The sequence below is a fragment of the Wyeomyia smithii genome, chromosome 3 (genome assembly GCF_029784165.1).
Source record: "Wyeomyia smithii strain HCP4-BCI-WySm-NY-G18 chromosome 3, ASM2978416v1, whole genome shotgun sequence".
Taxonomy (NCBI): domain Eukaryota; kingdom Metazoa; phylum Arthropoda; class Insecta; order Diptera; family Culicidae; genus Wyeomyia; species Wyeomyia smithii.
In genome coordinates, this window is record NC_073696.1 from 14,177,353 (window position 1) to 14,195,845 (window position 18,493).

The following is an 18,493-nucleotide window of genomic DNA, read 5'->3' on the forward strand; positions in this document are numbered from 1 at the left end:
TAACACAGAAGAAAAAAAAGGAATAGCTTTCATACAAAATTGTGTGCAGGTTACGACGTTTGTAACTTGTATGCAAAAGTGTGTTGAAAAATGCCACATTATTATCATTATTAATCATTTGGCTTGTCTTTTGATGACACTTTCACTGTAACTGGACTTGTTTGTTGCTAAATTAAGCATATACGCTGTCGAAAAGTCAATAATATTAACAAAACGGTATGAACTTTTATTTTCTTCCCCTTCAAATTTTCAACATTTTTGAAGGGGGGGGGGGGGTGACATAAAATGAAAATGATATTTGTATCGGCCTAAATAATTCATCTATGTCTGAAAATTCTAGGAAAATAAAACAAATAAACACGAAGCCATATTGTATTCAAAATATTTTTTTTGTTTTATTCGTATTAATCTACGAACTACCAAGATAATATTGAATCAAATCAAATGTTCTTCGTTACACCTATGCTCCCGTAGCTCGCTCAGCTTATCGAAGCTCTCGTCACACTTATCGCAAGGATATAATTTCCGCCCAGTATGTATCCGACTGTGTAACCTCAGATCACGATCCCGTACAAAGGACTTCGAACATATACTGCACGTGTGTGGCTTAATGTTCAGATGGACCGCCCGCTCATGGCGGAAACGATCAGTTGCGTGGCTATAGCGATTACCACATCCGTGACGACAAGCGTAGGCTTTCACCGTTGCATGGACCCCACTATGATTACTGAGCGCCAAGTTGGATCTGAAACTCATCGGACACTGGCTGCACTTGAATGGTCGCTGATCGGTGTGTGATAGCATGTGAGCTACAATATTCGTGAACACCAATCCACATACACTGCAAATCTTACCGGCAGTGAGTTTTTTCGGCACTGGATTAGGTTTGTGGATATTCTTCTTGTGCACTCTCAAAAGCCTCGGGGATTCAAATTGCTTACAACATACGTCACAATCGACTGTAACTCTCATAGGACATTCTTCCAGATGCGTCTCTAATTCTGATTTCTTTATATTTTTCCCACAGTACTTACAACAACACGACGGTTTCTTATTTTTATGGTTCAGTAGTTTGTGCCAGTTATCATATCCTTTATTACAAGCCTCGCAGAATAAGTTACGGCCTTGATATTGTATAGCGTTAAATGATTTTGCGTTGTTATGGCTGTCTATTACATGCCCGACTATGTCGTCATAGGACCTACTTGTGAACGTACACGTTCCAACACAACATTCATATTCTATCGGGTTCGGATTGTAGATACAAACGCTTATACCACTGGCATCCAGGTGAGCCTGACCGAAGACATGCTTTTTAATTTGCTTCAAGGATCTGGTTTCGAAAACACACTCACCAATCTAAAAAAAAAGTAAAATGAAACATCACTTGAATATTACTGATATTAGAAACATCTAAAATGTTGTTACTCACTTTACATCGGTAGACATTTTTATTAGCTGCCCGAGCTTGATGATTCGTCAAGTCTTTGGCTGTGGGAACCTGTTTATTGCATAGCTCGCAAATCAACATGCTCTTCCTACGGCCGTAAAGTGCGGGTGGAGGATGCATATTTTTTCGATGCTCCATGATTGCTTCTTCTGTGTCGAACTGTTCATTGCATCCACAGCAATTAAGAGTCATACGCTGAATCGTTTCGAATTTAAGCTCGTCATCAGCAGTGTCTTGATGAGGGCAAGTGATTTTATGACGTTTTATATCCCGCAAGTCCCAAAGAAATTCCTTGCAAGGATTGCAGTAATAATAAACTCCTTTAGAGGCTGCAGACATGTGCTGCGTGTAAGCACTAATGCCCTTGAATCTTCTATTGCACCTGGTACACTTGAATGCAAAATCGGAATTTCCTACTAAAGAAAAAAAGATCGAACATTAAAACTTAACCGCGATCAATCAGTAAGTGTTACCTTTGTTATCATCATGCACGGCCGAAAAATGCAGTTGAAAATCCTCCGCTGTTCGATGAAAAGTAAAACAACCACAGCAAAATTCACTGTCAGTGGTTAAAACACTTAGATTGTTGTCTATATTATCAACAATGGTAAATTGTTTCAAATCAGGTGCATCTGGTTCAAATCTTGATTTGTTAGTGCCCATTCGTTCACGAGGAATGAGCTTATTTGTGTGAGGTGTTGAACAGTGTTTAACAGTATATGGTAAACTTCTCGATTTAAACCCGCATTTACCAATTTTGCAAATATTTAAATTCATATTCACCCTAAAAGTTGGATCTTTAGCAACTTCATATTCATCGAGCTGCAACTTGTGTGCAATAGAGTAATGATGAACGATTTTGTCGACGTACTTTTCCACCTTCTTGCATCCGTTTATTTTACACCTGTAACGCATTACCGTTTTGCTTCGAAACTTGTTGAGGATTTCCATACTATTGGCATTTTCATTTCCATGTATTGTTGCTTTGTGCGTATTTAAACAGACATCATCGTCGAACAGTTGTTTGCAGATTTTACAGTAAAAATATGTGTCACGTTCTGATATTGCCTCATGATGCCTGAGAGTTCCCCTGGTGCGAAATATTCTTGTGCATATTTTACAAATGTAACAAAGTTCTGTCCCCGGTACCATTTGCACGTGATGCATTTTGCGGTGCTGTCTCAGTTCATCTTTCGAGAGGAAAAATATCTTACAACCGCAGCACATCGGCCCTTTCCGACGAACTTTTTGATAAATCTCGCTCAAATCTTCAAGAATATCAAAGCAGTTGTCGATGTCTGGATGTGGTTTGTTATACACGTTATCAATAATTAAAGCCGCACAATCCTGCAATAAATGTAAGCACAGATTAAATCGAAATAAAAACAAAGCCCACTACTGTTGAACGTACTTGCTCAGATATACTGTTAGGCTCAATTTTAATCAGGAAATCAGATTTAAAATCATTTCCATCGACATGCTCTGCCATAGTCACATTCGAATCAATTTCAAGTTCAGTTATTTCTTGAGATTCATTTGCTTTATTGACAATTTCATCAAAATTTTTAAACTCTAAACAGCATCCATTACATTTTCTGGAGAACAAGTGGATTGGCGTTTCCAAACTACAAATCATGCAGTAGATGTGCGTAATGCAATGCGTCCGCGTATTCCAACGCGGAAAAGCAGCGGCGTATAAGTCAACGATTAAATCATCACTATCGGCATTTTCGAACTTCATCATATCCCAATCACGTACCGCCTGATTATGTAGCGACAACTCCGCTTCCAAGCACTGCTGCTTGAAGGTGCAACCCATATTCAATTCTTGTAGACATACATCGCATATGTACGGCGATAAACTAGCGTCCGGTTCGACAACTACACCAGACAGGAATTCAATCATATCACTGACGGTCAGATTCCAGGAGTCGCAAACACAAGCCAGAGCTATTAACTCTTCGACATCTTGCTTCGCACATTTGCAGCAGATATAATCTCCTTCTGGTTCTCTCGATGATCCTTGCTTTATTTGAAAACTTTCATATTGTTTCCAAAGTGAGCAGGTCTGATTAAACTTTTCCAGGCACTGACTGCATATGTGACGTTGTATTTTATAGTCATTCTTCAACTGATTTAAAATGTAAAAAAAAATGATAAGTAATTTAGAAAGAACTGCATGTGTAACAGTAGTGATATTATTCTACTCAAAAGATTGGTTTTTCAATGAGACAAAATTGTTACCGGTAAAAAATATGAACCTACTTATCAAAAAGCTAGAGTGGTGCTCATGTTTCTGATACTAGAAAATAGTTTACCAACACCAAAACTTACTTTTCGAAAAGAATAAAGCTGGATAACATTAGATACGGTGATGATAATGTTACTCAATCTATGAATAGAATGCCATTTATACTGTAATCATGCACAACATACCTTAATCCCGACAACAGTTTCAATCAACACGTGAACCGATTTCTGCTGTGTTGAATCACGATGAGATAGAGAAACCAAACCGTCGGTTTCTTGCTGCCGACAAATCCAACAATGTAGGCTCATTTGTTCGAGAAACTGCTGAACGTTTGATAAATTATTCAATTTTTTTCTAGGAACAAAACAAACCCACTCGAAAAATCGAAGCTGAACCAAATTAAGTCAAGGTACGAATTTGACAACCGAATTTTATTATTTGAACTGGGGGGTCCAACAAGATACAAATTACAATAATACTACATTACACTAGAGACTGTGTTATAAAGAGATACGCAAAGAGAAAAGCAGTAAATATGGCAACCCTTTGCTAATATTCTATTCCAAACAATTCTGGCAACCACATTTAATTTCGCATGACTTTTCATACGCACTAGAAAGTGTAATGAAATTCCGAAACTTTGTAAGGATATATAACTGAGTTTCAAAGCTTGTTTATACATTTTTTTAATTTTCAATGCATCACTCATAATACAAGCATAACAAACACATTTTCCGTTCAAACCATAATTGCACGTGGTTCACAACAATTATACTGATTACAATACACTGTGCGAAAAGTAACACTCCTGAGTTTGTTTACTTTGCACACTTGGAGCCTCGATTTGACGGTTCACTTGGAGTTTTCGACCTCACTTTTTGCGTATCTATTCATAACACCGTCTGTACATTACACTTGTCGTCCCTCAGTGCGGCGACTGAATAATATTTTTACATAAAACATGATTTTTGTACTAGTTTTAGGTGTTAGCTAGGTTGTGTATATGCTAATTCAAAAAATAATGATAATATCAGGGTGGCGAAAACCATGAAAAACCATAAAACCAGGGAATGCCAGGGAATTTATTTTTCGATCAGGGAAATCAGGAAATGTAACTCGGAATGTAAGGTAAAATTTAAGAACAGTCAGGGAAAATTTTTCAAGCGAGACGCGATTTTTCATTTAAACGACTCCTCAGCGCTAAACGGATTTTTCCAGATAAATGGCTAATGCGGGACTTCTACTGTTAGAATCGATTTTATTTTCACTGGGATTTGAGAGTTGCGTTCATTTACGTTGCACTTTTTTGTACTAAATGCTGAAAAATATCAGGGAGAAAAGTATTATATTTCAGAAAATATCAGGAAATTTCATCTCGAAACTTTTTCTACCATTTTGGATAATTAAGCACCGGGAACTTGGCACAGGTACACCGTTCACCTAAACTACCCAAACAAGAGTTTTTTATAGAGCTGGGCGCAGTCTTCTACTTCTTCGCTGAACCAAAACTTTTGAAAGATTTTTTCGTCCATGCTATGTATGTCTTACGTATGTGATAGTATATAATGTATGTGTATCATTTCTACATCAGAGTTGTTAGCTGTTATTTCTTCGACGGGTTAAGGAGATTGGAAGCCCCCTTGTAATGAAAATAGTTTGTTGAATGGAGAGTCTATGTGTATATAGAGTCGCGCGAAGAGAAAATCTGTCGTTCCGGCAACACAGTTTTTGTGCCGTTTGTTGCCAAGAACTATACAGTTCTGTTTTTCACCATTCATAAGGGGCCATCCACATACCACGTGGAGAGCTTTGGGGGGGGGGGTTGGCTAATGTCCACGGTCCTTCCATTTTTTTAGAATTTATATGGACAGTTGTCCACGGAGGGGGAGGGGGGGTCAAAATCGTTAAAAATCTGTCCACGTGGTATGTGGATGACCCCTAAGCGAATATCATTTTTTGAAATTCTTCACAAGGTACACAGTTTTGAAAGATTACACCGGTGATGTTTTGTTAAGTTTAACTGAACCAGTGTACAGGTTTAATGTTGGATTAAAATGTGTAAGTAAAACTTCGGAAAAACACATATTCTTTATTACGCTCAATTACAACATTTTTCATCCACTCCTAACATTATCACCTTGTTTGTTTACATTGCTCGATTGGTACCCTCGTTTGAAACTGATTTGGTTCCTTTGGTTTCATCTTTGCGGGACTCTTATTATAAACATAGACTCTGGTTGAATGATCCCTCGTATTTCAATGACATGTACCACCAATATAGCCTGGGGTGGCATCGCGCATTTCGTTTCGACTGATTTTTGTTCGTTTCGACCACATTTGACATTGCCGATTTCGATTCGAGCTCGGAACGCGTAGATGGCGTATTATTGCAGTTGATCTTCGAGCAAAACTGGCATTAAGTAATGGTTTGATCGAGCATTTTTTAGCTCGAAAGTGATAAAAAATGCTCAATAGGTTTAAGGCATTCGTTTGTACCTAAGTTTGTTGACTAAAACATGAATAATTTCACTAAACATCTGTGGAGCGGAAAAATATTAATTTGGTAGGATGCACTAGTGAGTAGATTCAAAGTAGGGGCTAACTTTATCGGAGCAGGAATTGTACTAGTGCAGTTTGGAGGGAAATATTGTACTTAAAATAGGTTTGAGTGCTCTCCGCCTTATCTTGAAACGTTGACGAAACCATGGAAAAAAATCCTTTTGCATCAGAAAATAACTAACTTTTTTTCATTTTAATGTAAGCCTAATACTCATATCTTATTGTCTTCGTCTTTGTATATTCCTATAACCATTTTCGTCACTAGAAGAATCGTAGAAAAACATTCAAAGATTAATATTTTGTTTTAAGGATACATCTTATTATAAACGTGAAAAATACCAATCTCTAGGGGCAAGACACTATTGATATATGGTGGAATATTTCCAATATTAGCTATTACAAAGTATTTATTGTTGCATTATTAAACGTCGGTGTGATGTCAATGTGTAGGATAAACGATAAATATCAAAATTTATCAGCCGATATCGTATAATATTCCCGAAATATTTTTCATGAAAATAAAGTTGTCCAGCCCCTAGCCAAATCTGACATTTATTTTCGAGTCAATGTTTGCTCGAAATAGACTGCAATAAAATTGGGGTGTCGAAAATAATACGCAATACCAACTCCACCTCGAAACGAGTTTGATTTCTATCGATTCGAGTTACTCGAAGCGAAATGCGCAATAAGGCAATCCTCGAGACAGTTGCGATTTCAGTCTGTTTTCAACTTATGACAGCTTTATGTATGTTCGATCCGTTCGATCGGTCCTCGGATCGGTCTCAACTTGGATGCAATCCGGATCCAGAAGCGTGAAAAAACAAGTGTTATCCGATCGGTAGCTCTAGTATCGCGGGTGCCAATCCTAAATACAACAATATAAAATCACTTTTGATATTATTGCCGACATTAAAAGATTTCGGGTTTTGTCGTGTTTTGATTTTGCAGCTTGAAAAACAGCAACAATAACAAACGTACAAGCAAAAAAACGTCACCCGTGGATTGCCTTATGTCACCCCTGTATTACACTCTTTGTCTAATGGTCAAATATTTGACCTTCTGACATAATGGTCAAATTTATTTGACATCATGGTTGTTGTTTGCCCGTGTTTGCCCCATGTTAAAATTGGAGAGTGACAAACAATTATCTTTGACCAATTTTTTATCTGTCAAAAAGTGACAAATATTTGACGCTTTGTCAAAGAGTGTAATACAGGCTTTAGAGCCTTAAGGCAATCCACGGGTGACGTTTCACTGCTTGTACGCTTGTTATTGTTTCTGTTTTTCAAGCTGCAAAACCAAAACACGATCAAAATCGAAATCTTTTAATATGGGCAATAATATCAAAAGTGATTTTTTATTGTTGTATTTTGGATTGGCACTCGCGATACTAGAGCTACCGATCGGATAACATTTGTTTTTCACGCTGCTGGATCCGGATTGCATCCAAGTTGCGACCGATCGAACATACATAAAGCTGTCATAAGTTAAAATCAGACTGAAATCAGCTGATCGCAGCTGTCTCGTGGATTGCCTTATGTTGCCATAGATCATTGCACGGTGACGTCACAAAAAAAGAAGAAGAAAGAGATTTGACAGTTGTCGCGGGTTTGTTTACAAGGACTTGTAAATTTTTCGGCTCGGGTGAAAATAGTTAGCCTATACACCAGAGAGACGCCGAGACACTCACCGTTAAGGCAACTGTCAACATCAAAACGGGCGATCTGTATAATTTTGCATTGCCGTTATCCGTTTTGATGTTGACAGTTGCCTTAACGGTGAGTGTCTTGTCATTTCTCTAATATATAGGTTCCCTAGGTGAAAAGTGTTTTGTTAAAAATTGTGTTTCGACCATAGGCGGAGAGTTTTTCGATCTTTTCCGTACTCGTATCACAGAGAACAGACTAACAAACAAACGATAAAAAGTGTGTAAAACAGATTGCGCACGCAAAAATATACTCTCCGAATTACACCCCCGTCATGCTGAGTGGTAAACTAAGATGTGATGTCGCTACCGTCGCCGTAGAGCGAACGGCATAGCCAATATATTTTAACGTCAGTACCAACGGGAGTTAAAAGTACATACACTGATGAAAATACAGTCTGTTTAGCGACGGTAGCGACATCACACTTTATTTTGCCATTTAGCATAACGAGGGGTATTATTTGGAGGATAATTCATGGCACACATGCAAAATTTTACACACTTTTTCCAGACCGTTCGTTCGTCGCCTGTTAGTATGTTCTCTGTGCTCGTATCATTTATTTTCACTCCTATCACTAAACGGCGAATGGAAAAAAATCTAACACCTTGAGAACAAACCCGTGGGAAATGTCAAAAAAGTGAGGTTATTTCTTGTTTGCAATGATCTATTATGTCAGATGAATCTGTATTTTGTCGAAACTGAAATCAAGATAATCAAACGAACTTAAAAAACTTAAATACCTTTCTGATTTTTGGCAATGATCCAGATTTCTCCCAGGCTTTTTAACAAAAAATCATTGGATCAAGTTTTTCGCCAAGTTTACTGCAACTGTTTGGCAAAGCACAGAACTCTGAAAAATTGCTTTTGTCATTTGAATTAACCATCAGATTATTGCTATAAAGATTATCCAACTTTATTAAACTTCCATAACAGCTGGCAACCATGTTCACTATATAAGCGGGACGAGCGGGTTAGACATCCTCTGGCTGCATTCTTTGTTTACATTTTTTTTTGATTCGTTCACTTACCTGTACTTTTAATAGTTGCTATCGTTGCATAGGATCAGTGTAGCATAATTCCTCGCATTTTTTCGAAAGTTTTTTGTTACGAGAAGTAATTATGACGAATTCAGTAGAAAGCGATCTTCGCTGTCGCATCTGTTTGCGAACGGATGTTGAGGAACTTATGTCCCTATTCTGTGTTTCTGCTACTCAGAGGATGCTGCTAGCACACATGGTTCTTGCCAGTACTGGTATTCCGGTAAGATTATTAAATTAAAAATATAGGAAAAAATTGGTGATAGTTCACTCATGCAAAACGCTAGTTTCAGTGGAATAAAGCATTTTATTTCATAAAATTATGAGATTAACTGAATTTTAGATTTCTACATTGGACCAACTACCACAGTTAATGTGTGATATGTGCATGGAGAACCTAGAGGTTGCCTATGCATTTTGGAAACGCTGTCGTCAATCATGGGGACGCTTCAAGAGATTGCACGCTGAGAACGAAGATAGCTATCATCGATGTCGACTGTGCTTGAAAGACGATGTCGAAGAACTTACATTGCTCACTGAAATTTTCGTAGACTCTATACTTAGCATTGGTGAAATGATACAGCAGTTGGCAGGTATTGAGATAGTCGAAACAGATAACTTTCCTCGCTACATTTGTGATCTCTGCCTGAATGATCTAAACACTGGATTTAATTTTCGAACCCTTTGTCGGCAAACTAATCAAACATTGCATAAACAGTTTACACCGTCGCTTAACTATGAAGTTGATAATGAAGGTGTACGGCAACAGGATTCTGAAATCAAAGATTTATGTTCCAAAGATGCTTTTCTGAGTCTCGATAAAGCTCAAATGAGAACATCAATTCAACTTACAATAAGCCCAATAAGTAAATTACCAGCGAGCGCTGCTATCAAAACTAAACATGAGGGAAAATCAATAGCAAAGTCCAAAGCTAATGTTTTCGGAAATAATGACCCCCCCGCTAATAAGAGTCTTCCACATTTTGATAATAAGAAAACTTCGCAGGTGAATGACGGGACCAATCAGAAGTCGTCGCAGAAACTATACTTCTTGTCCTCGTCCGAGCTGAAAGAACTTGTAAAAGCAAAGCAAAAACCTGAAGCGATTAAAAAAACTTCTGTTGAAGTAAAACTGCCTGGCAAGTCATCCGGAAAATGGCAACTTATTGCATCTGAGAGTTTTCTCATCCCTAGCGACTCAGAGAAGCTGAACGATAAGGGACGTTTTTCTGTGTCAAAAATTTTCAGTTTTAAGTGTTCTGCATGTCGAATGACTTACACAGTAGAAGGCATCCGTGCCAAATGTATCGAATGTCAATTACCTTTCAAAAACTTCACTTCTCTCCAAAGTGCTCGAAAGTCGAACGAAGAGTTCCAAATTGGATTCAGTTGCCACGAATGTAATTTCTACACTGTAACGGTTATGTCAATTAACTTACATCTGAAAAGCCATGACAGGAAAATTTCTTCCGTGGAAGATGAAATGCTAAGTTCCATTACTTCAAACGAAAAGAAGTTTTCGGCGCGCTTAAAACGGAAAGCAGTAATTACTCCAATTGACATAAAAGAAATGGAATGCACTATTGAAACACCAGACGAAGCAGATCCTCTGGAACTTGTGCCAGCGAAAGAAAGCATTAGTGACAAACCACTCAGCGTTGATGATGCATCGAATGCGAAAAGACCTAAGCACAGTGGTCCGAGAAACCATTCCAGACGAAGTAAACCTCAACAACCTATCGGTAAACAGGGTAGAACTGTTGTGCTAGATAATTGGTTTTTACAGTATTTGTAAAGATACTTTTTTTTTATTTCTAGTCGCGTCAGCATTAGTGGATGAGAGCCCCCCTGCACCTCGAAGTACTCGACAGAGGAGAAAGAATTTTGGTGTTTCGAAGCTTAGTGACGATTTTATCTATTGAACAGACTTTACGTTGAAATACGGATCATGAAAAAATAAAACAGATTGTTCTAAGTATGATAAATGGCTTTTTGAACAGCAGCAGTCGAATTTGTTAGAACATCTTCTTGTATTATATCTAGGGTAAGGAACATATTTTAAGCAGCTTCAGGAACCGCCTGTGTATTCAGACGAAATACTCGAAATGTGTTGGGTGAAACTCAAACAGTAGTATATCAATCTGTTCGCTATCGTTTTCTCTATCAGAACTTGTTTTCAGATTGTAAAACTAAGTTAGCAAACTTTGACAATCGTCGATCAAAGTTACGAATCGAGGGACACTATTCCAATCACCCCGAACCTATTTTAAGCAGTTTCCATCTGTTTTGCAGGCGTTTTTTTTCAGCACCCAAAGTGGCTCCTGAATGGCTGCAATATAGGTCGATTTGTTTCAATTGCAATTGTTCACAGATTTCTTTGTGATTAACGGTATTACTTATATTCGTAAGGCAGCTAGACAATCAAAGTTTTCGTTTCCATCATTGAAATTGTCGATATTGATCAAAATGCAGGAGTTTGAGGCCTGTTTTCTTCGACTGATTAAAATAGGCGCTACTGCTTAAGCCGTTCCTTACCCTACTTCATGTTTGGCTTTTTTGCTTCTTAGAGTACTCTAGATACCATAAGATTAGCATATTTATTACCGGAAAAATAAGCAGTTTCGCAATTGCAATGCAACAATTTTGATTAAAAATGCGTTTAATGTTTTATTTTTTTATTTAATTAAAACATCAAAAGGCATGGTAAATCTGTCGCACGTATAAGGGTTAAACATGCACAGACACAACAATCAGTACGCAGCCGTTTAATAAAGAAGAAAAAATAATCACAACAGAAAGCGCATAGCATGTAAATAAGTTAATTCATATAAACATTGAAAGTTATTGCAAAATTTAGTGTTATCTTTCGCTCACGATTTAATTAAAATGTCGGTGTTTTGTCGTTTGTGTCGAATACAAATTCTCTCTCATCCTAATCCAATCACCGGTTCATCAATAAGGCATGGTATGAAACTGCAAGAATTAATATTCGAATGTACTCATATAATGGTAATGATAATTTATATTCTACGAAAGAGTGTTAACATGATTCTAAAAGTAGCTTTTTCACTCCAGTTAACAAAGGATCCAAGATTACCACAGTTTCTTTGCGATTCTTGCGTTATTCGATTAGACGAAACATACGCTTTCATACAATTATGTCATGAATCAGAGGAAATGTTTACAAAGCTATTTCCTCATCCCCCTCAGCCAGAACAGGAGCAAATTTTAACTCCAACATGTAATCCCCATGAAGCTACTAATGTGTACCACAAAAACAATTCAGTTGCCATAAAGCTTGAATTAGAGCAGGAAGCGCTCTCTGCTCCCGCAGAATATTCCAGTACGTTTGATATGTTACCTGCAATAGACGGCAACATTCGCAAGATCAACAACAAAGACTGGATTACGGAGGCTCGCTCGCATCGTGAACGACAACGATTATCGACCGCGAAACGACGTGCTAAAATGACCGTAGACCAAAGAGAACGCGAACGGGAACGCGCCCGAGTGAGACAGGCTAAGCGCCGTGCCAACCGGAGTGACGAAGAAATACGTGTCCAACGGGAACGGGATCGAATAAGGCAAGCTATGAAACGTGCCAAATTTCGTGAAGTAGAAATTTTGCAGCAGCAGCACCTGCATCAGCATGTAGCGAACCAGGACTCGACAGCGTTCAGCGGGATAGGATTAGGGCTGAAATAAAAAAGGCTGCTAGTGAAGAAATCGAGTCAGGACTGATTCCTACCTTCTGGGTTTTGAACGAGTGTCCCTAATATTTGTACTGAACAAAACTCACCCGTCACAATGGATATAACGACAGTATTTCCAAAAGAAATGTGCATGTACTGGTCTTTGGAAATACATTGCCGAATACGGAATAGCTCCAATCAGGACCCTTCACTGAAAAAGTATCCACACACCAAAAAGCCTAATGAATAAAAATGAAATTTATTAGAATTTCCAAAGTCTGAATGTGTAAATAAACTGCAGAATACGATATCAAAAAGTCTAAAATCAAATAAAATCTCCAAAAGCAACACATGAATTTATTTTATTCTGCTATCCGATAGAAACCGTTTTCGTTACTGATACATTACTTTTTTATCAGTTCACCACAGCAAAATATTTCGTTTTCGAATTGTAATCAGTTGTAAAGTACTATTTGTTTGATGATATTGATTAAAGTTTCAACATCTTAAACTACTTTGTTCAAGTAAGCCAACATATGCAATCCAAGGTACCTGCATTTAATTAGTTGCTTCAGTCAATAGTAATAATTGTAATAAGTAACAATTGATGTTGAATTTCATTTCCTTTTGCAAAATGGTATTGAAAAACTCCAAAATTAGTTTTACAAGTCATTTGTTGATTTGTGAAAACATTAAGCCTGCAGTACACTCTTTGACCGAGCGTCAAATATTTGTCACTTTATGACAGATAAAAATTTGGTCAAAGATAATTATTTGTCACTCTCCAATTTTAACATGGGGCAAACACGGGCAAACAACAACCATGATTTCAAATAAATTTGACCATTATGTCAGAAGGTCAAATATTTGACCATTGGACAAAGAGTGTAATACAGACTTTAGTCGATTTCTTACGGTCAACCAGATAATCTATATTGTTTTACATTCGGTTGTGAGCATTAATCTAGACGCGGTGACTATCATCATAGACTAAAGAGACATAGATATCCAAGTTGGGCTTCGCTGCATATAATCTTAAGGCAACACTCTGAACTTGCCATCTGTAGGCCGTTGGGTGAACTAAATCATATCCACTCGGAAAAATATTATGGTGCTCCTTATCATTTTAGTGGTGAGCTTGACCAGATTCTCACACCCAGAAAAACATCATGTTACTTTCAATCAGATTTGTACGGCGGTTTTCACTCGACTTTACAATATAATCTAGATGATTTGTAATTTCAATTTATTACAACAAAACTGCAAAGAAACCTCGCGTAATTTTACAAATTAGCATGAGTCACAAAATGTAAAAATATCATAGATACTCTCATCGAATTGTCGGAGGTGACAAAAAGAAAAAAGAGCTTCACTTTCACTTAAATTATTTTAACATTGTTTATGTTGTACTTGACGTTCGTGAATATTGACGAAATAAGTTATGCTATGCTTTGCTACTCGTTGTAAGTGAATTTTGAGGATATTAGGAGACGTATATAACAACGATTTTCAACGCAGTAATGTAAAACCTTAGTTGAAAATAGCGTTTAGCGGTATTCACCAAAATATATATTGCATCGTTTTTAAATAGAATTTAAAAGGATGAGTGAAAATTTCCAAATTTGATTCTCTCAGTTCTTTGCAAATATTAATAAATCGATTTAAATATTCAAGCAAAAAATAATGAAATTGATAATGAATGAGATCACAAACAATAATCTGCAACGGAAGCTACAAAACCGAATAGGAGAACATTCTACAGCATTATTTGACGGCTGAGGCAGAATTATTAACCCAATCAGTTCCGCAAAGGGATTAAAGCTGTATAGTGGTTCTCAATCGACTATTAAAATTGGTACAAACAACAAATGAGTTATGCTAATGATGACTAGAGCAAGATACCTGACTTCATACATTTTGCTCGCAACACCTTTATAACGGTGCCATCTGATGACCTTAAAACTGTGATTATTAGCAAAATCAATTTATCATGCTCAATCCGCTAGATGAAAACGAAAACAAGGTGGCAATACCGTATAAGGATATTGAAAATTAGATGACAGGACCATACAATGATATTGAAAAACATGCTTCACCTTTCACCACCTTGTCATCATCAAATTAACAGTACACAAAATAGTTCAATTTTCGTTCACGCGCAGCGAAACTCGTGTCCGCTGCATACTGCAAGAGTAACGTATTGTGTACTAGTCATCTTTGGTTATGCTTAAAAACATATTGTTGAAACGACTATGAACGATTAGTCTTACTATCTTCAAAATAAATAATTCATATCATGGTCATCTCATACATTGACATTTATTATAGTCCTGTTGTAATTAATAATTGTTATTTTCTAGACCATATAGATTAGTCTGTTAAAAACACCGCACAAATCTGACCAAGCCTAAAAAGATAGCAATTACCTTAACATTTTTCTATGTGTGCCCATAAAATGTAGTTCACCCAACCGCCATCATACTAGGAGGGGCGCCACATTTTTGTTGCCCGTATTGTTGGTTGAGTTGGATATCAATGTTTCAATAATCTAAGCTATCATCCTAGCTTCAACGCAAAACAACAATTGAGTTATTATTACTAAGTTTTCGTTACCTTACACTTTTCCGTGTACGTGCTTGTAACCCATATGCGGGGTTACACAGTGTTCATGCTCGCGAGTTGTCAGTTTTCACTTTTCACACCTGGATTTTCTGAACAGCGTTTGAATGTTCCAGCAGATAGTTCAAAATATTCGATTATATAACAATCACTCGTACTATCACCTAACGAAAGTGTAACGCTTGAATTATGGCGGATGATAATTCTTGGAAAACACCGAGCTTTCGACAAAGTGTTGTCAACAAAATGTAAGATTATTTTTGTCAGCTTAGCTAGCTAGCAATTTTCAAGCATTCAATTTCCAGTAATGAAGCTATCCAGCAATCCGGGTTGACATCCAGCAAAAATGGGCTCGAAATGGAGAATCATGTTTTTACTAAAGCTCGCAACAAGGACGAATATCTTGGCTACGTGGCTCGATTGATACTTCACGTTCGTGAAATGAGTAAGTTTATTTGGCATACTTTTTTCCAATGGCTAATTTGCGTCGTTCAAGATTCCAAAAACAAAAATCAGCAGAATGTGGCCGGCTCAAATCAAGATGGTGGTAATCCTGGTCAACAGGGTGGAATGCCTGATCCTATTAACGCTCTGCAAACGCTGGCATCTCAAGGTACACGACCGCAAATGATGGGTGGACAAATGGGGCCGGGTGGTCCCATGGGAGGGCAAATGGGTGCTGGCAATGCATCCAACCTGCTACAGACATTGAACCGTCCGCAGATGCCAATGACGGGTGGTATGGCTGGAATGCAAGGAGCCAGCCGTGTAGGCATGGGAGGACCTAATCAAATGGGCGGCATGATGTCAGGCCAGCCTGGAATGCCGAATCAGATGGTTGGCGTCATGGGCCCTGGTGGTATGAGTGGAGGAAAAATTGTCGGTATTGGCAACCAGGGACAAATGGGCCAAATGAATCCAATGCAAATGCAAAATCAGATGGGTGGAACTGGTATGCAGCAGGGGCAACAACAGAACCAGCAGCAACCCGGACAGCAACAGGGAACCGGTCCGGGTGGTTCCAATCAGATGAATCCAATGGGTGCGATGGGAGGAATGCAAATGAACCCTGGCGCACAGATGAACCAGAATACTATGAACCAACAATTGAATTCCGCTGGTATGAATCAAGGACCTGGTCAAATGAGTGGTAATAGTCCTATGGATAATATGGGCGTTGGACCAAATCAAGTTATTCGACAACAAATGCCGCCAGGAATGAATCCCAATCAACAACAAATGAATATGGCAGCAGGACAGATGAATCAAATGAATCCAGGTGTGGGAGGACCTGGAGGAAACATGTCCCAGATACAGCAACAGACAGTTGCTCAGCAACAAGCGCAAGCGGGTATGGGAAATATGGGACCCGGTAATTTACAACAACAAGGTAATCAGCAACAGTCGGGACAAGGTGTGCCCAATGTTGGTTCCGGGCAGATAAACGCTGCAGGTATGGGTCCTGGGGGAAATATTCCCGGAAACCAAATGGGCGGTTCGCAAGCAAACTTTGTTCCTATTGGCGCTAATTCTATGATACGGAAACCCCAGGATATGATGAGCGGTGGTCAGGTTTATCCTGGTGGAGCGGTGCGAAGTGTTACACCAAACCAATTTTTACGTCAATCACCGTCTCCATCAGTACCGTCGCCAGTTGGGCCAGGCTCCATGGGACCACAATCACATCCAGGGCAAATGATTCCAAGTCCGGCATTGATTCCTTCTCCTAGCCCACAAATGGGAAGCGTTCCTCCTAGAAACATTGGACAATCTCCCGGTTCTAATTTGAATACACCTGGTCAACCAGGAGGAGCCGCTCCAAGTCCCTTAAATCCTCAGGAAGAACAGTTGTACAGAGAAAAGTATCGCTCATTGACAAAGTACATAGAACCACTTAAGCGTATGATTGCAAGAATGGAAAATGACGACGTTGATAAGATTGGTAAATTAAAACGATTACTTGAAATCCTTTGCAATCCGACCCGGCGCATTCCACTGGAAACGCTATACAAGTGTGAAGCGGCTCTTACCAGCCAGCTCGGCTCGATGCGTGAAACATCACTTAACAATCCGCTCGTTGAAGCCGTCTCTGCCAATCTGCAAAGTTCTCTTGGAAACCATACACTTCAACGGACATTCCGGCCTTGTCTAGAGGCTTTGTTCGGTCCCGACATCAAAAATTTACCGACTCCCGCTAAACAACCACGGCTAGCGATCGAAGAGTCGATGGGTTCAAGTTCCAGCGGTTCACAGGAAATTCCGCACATATTGCAAGGAGAAATAGCCCGTTTGGATCAAAAATTCAAGGTCTCCCTGGATCAGTGCGCCGTTGGAGGTACCAAAACCATAAAGCTTATTTGTTGGTTGGATGACAAACACCTTCCGTGTGTTCCGCCGGTTGCCGTTACCATTCCGGAGGATTACCCATTCATTTCGCCTAGCTGCACTCTAATCGAGCAGGAGTACAATGCAACTCCGTTTCTGATTCAGGTGCAGAAGTCTTTTCTGGCCAGAATCTGTAAGCTGCCGGAAATGTTCTCGCTGTCGCATCTGCTGGACGCCTGGGAAATGTCGGTTCGCCAGGCTTGCGCTCCCAATCCCAGCCTGGTGGCCCCCAGCGCCACCAGTGTTCTGCTCGGTATGTAACGGCTAGGGGTAAGTGATTGCTTTTTTGAGTTTTTTACTTTGATGTTCTGATTTGATTTTCTACATTGCGGATACGCAATTAACTAGTGAACTTGAAGAAATAAATTTTGAGTAAGCGGCAGTATAATAAGAGTATGCTAGATAGAGCAAAAAGAACATTTCCACAGTTATGGTTCTAGTGCTAATATGGATCCGTATGAAATTGGTCAAGGCATCGGGTGAACGATATTACACATTTCTGAACTAAACTACCATATTTGGTAAGGCGAAAGTGACTCTCTGTCATTATCAAAATCGTATGGCTTTGAGTAGCGAATAGATTTCTGTCCTTGGTGATTTGTTTCGCTGAAGATTTGTATCGCCGAGAGCCCCGTTAGCTGGACCAAGATGACTTATAAAATTAAGTTACTGTTCTTCTGATTTGTTTACGAGCTAAATCAAGAAAAAAATAAGAAGGTCGTTTGGCACATTCTTTTTGCGCTCTTCATTCTCATGCGCACCTATAGTTGCGTGCGCTGCGCGATCCTGCCATA

The 18,493-nt window shown here is 38.8% G+C and overlaps 4 protein-coding genes and 1 long non-coding RNA gene across 9 annotated transcripts; 3 read left to right on the forward strand and 2 right to left on the reverse strand.

The window, feature by feature from the left end:
- Positions 1-370: 370 nt before the first annotated feature.
- LOC129727595 (zinc finger protein 729-like) lies at positions 371-4,114 on the reverse strand. 2 transcript variants are annotated; one of them, XM_055685573.1, is made up of 5 exons: positions 3,887-4,114; positions 2,862-3,581; positions 1,924-2,797; positions 1,433-1,863; positions 371-1,359 (listed from the first exon to the last, which is right to left on the reverse strand). In XM_055685573.1, exons 1-5 carry the CDS (start codon positions 4,007-4,009, stop codon positions 436-438), a joined length of 3,072 nt encoding a protein of 1,023 aa, XP_055541548.1. In that variant the 5' UTR covers positions 4,010-4,114; the 3' UTR covers positions 371-435. The 2 variants fall into 2 exon arrangements, with proteins under 2 accessions (XP_055541548.1, XP_055541547.1); XM_055685572.1 differs by having other exon boundaries at positions 1,433-1,866.
- A 4,877-nt stretch (positions 4,115-8,991) lies between these two features.
- Positions 8,992-11,281, forward strand: LOC129731637 (uncharacterized). Of its 4 annotated transcripts, XR_008729049.1 has the most exons (5): positions 8,992-9,226; positions 9,347-10,754; positions 10,822-10,978; positions 11,047-11,131; positions 11,184-11,247. XR_008729049.1 is itself a non-coding variant. In XM_055691779.1 (3 exons), exons 1-3 carry the CDS (start codon positions 9,086-9,088, stop codon positions 10,923-10,925), a joined length of 1,653 nt encoding a protein of 550 aa, XP_055547754.1. In that variant the 5' UTR covers positions 8,992-9,085; the 3' UTR covers positions 10,926-10,988. The 4 variants fall into 4 exon arrangements, 1 of the variants encoding a protein (XP_055547754.1); XR_008729048.1 differs by having other exon boundaries at positions 11,047-11,281; XR_008729050.1 differs by having other exon boundaries at positions 9,347-10,745; positions 11,047-11,281.
- Positions 11,282-11,741: 460 nt separating this feature from the next.
- On the forward strand, positions 11,742-13,043 carry LOC129731638 (uncharacterized). The gene is made up of 2 exons (XM_055691780.1): positions 11,742-12,012; positions 12,079-13,043. Exons 1-2 carry the CDS (start codon positions 11,890-11,892, stop codon positions 12,706-12,708), a joined length of 753 nt encoding a protein of 250 aa, XP_055547755.1. The 5' UTR covers positions 11,742-11,889; the 3' UTR covers positions 12,709-13,043.
- Positions 12,411-13,398, reverse strand: LOC129731639 (uncharacterized). Its single transcript, XR_008729051.1, has 3 exons — positions 13,248-13,398; positions 12,803-12,934; positions 12,411-12,699 (listed from the first exon to the last, which is right to left on the reverse strand). It is a non-coding gene; the product is annotated as an uncharacterized LOC129731639 (long non-coding RNA).
- Positions 13,399-15,366: 1,968 nt separating this feature from the next.
- Positions 15,367-18,077, forward strand: LOC129727582 (mediator of RNA polymerase II transcription subunit 15). The gene is made up of 3 exons (XM_055685553.1): positions 15,367-15,562; positions 15,620-15,759; positions 15,811-18,077. Exons 1-3 carry the CDS (start codon positions 15,504-15,506, stop codon positions 17,958-17,960), a joined length of 2,349 nt encoding a protein of 782 aa, XP_055541528.1. The 5' UTR covers positions 15,367-15,503; the 3' UTR covers positions 17,961-18,077.
- Positions 18,078-18,493: the final 416 nt, after the last annotated feature.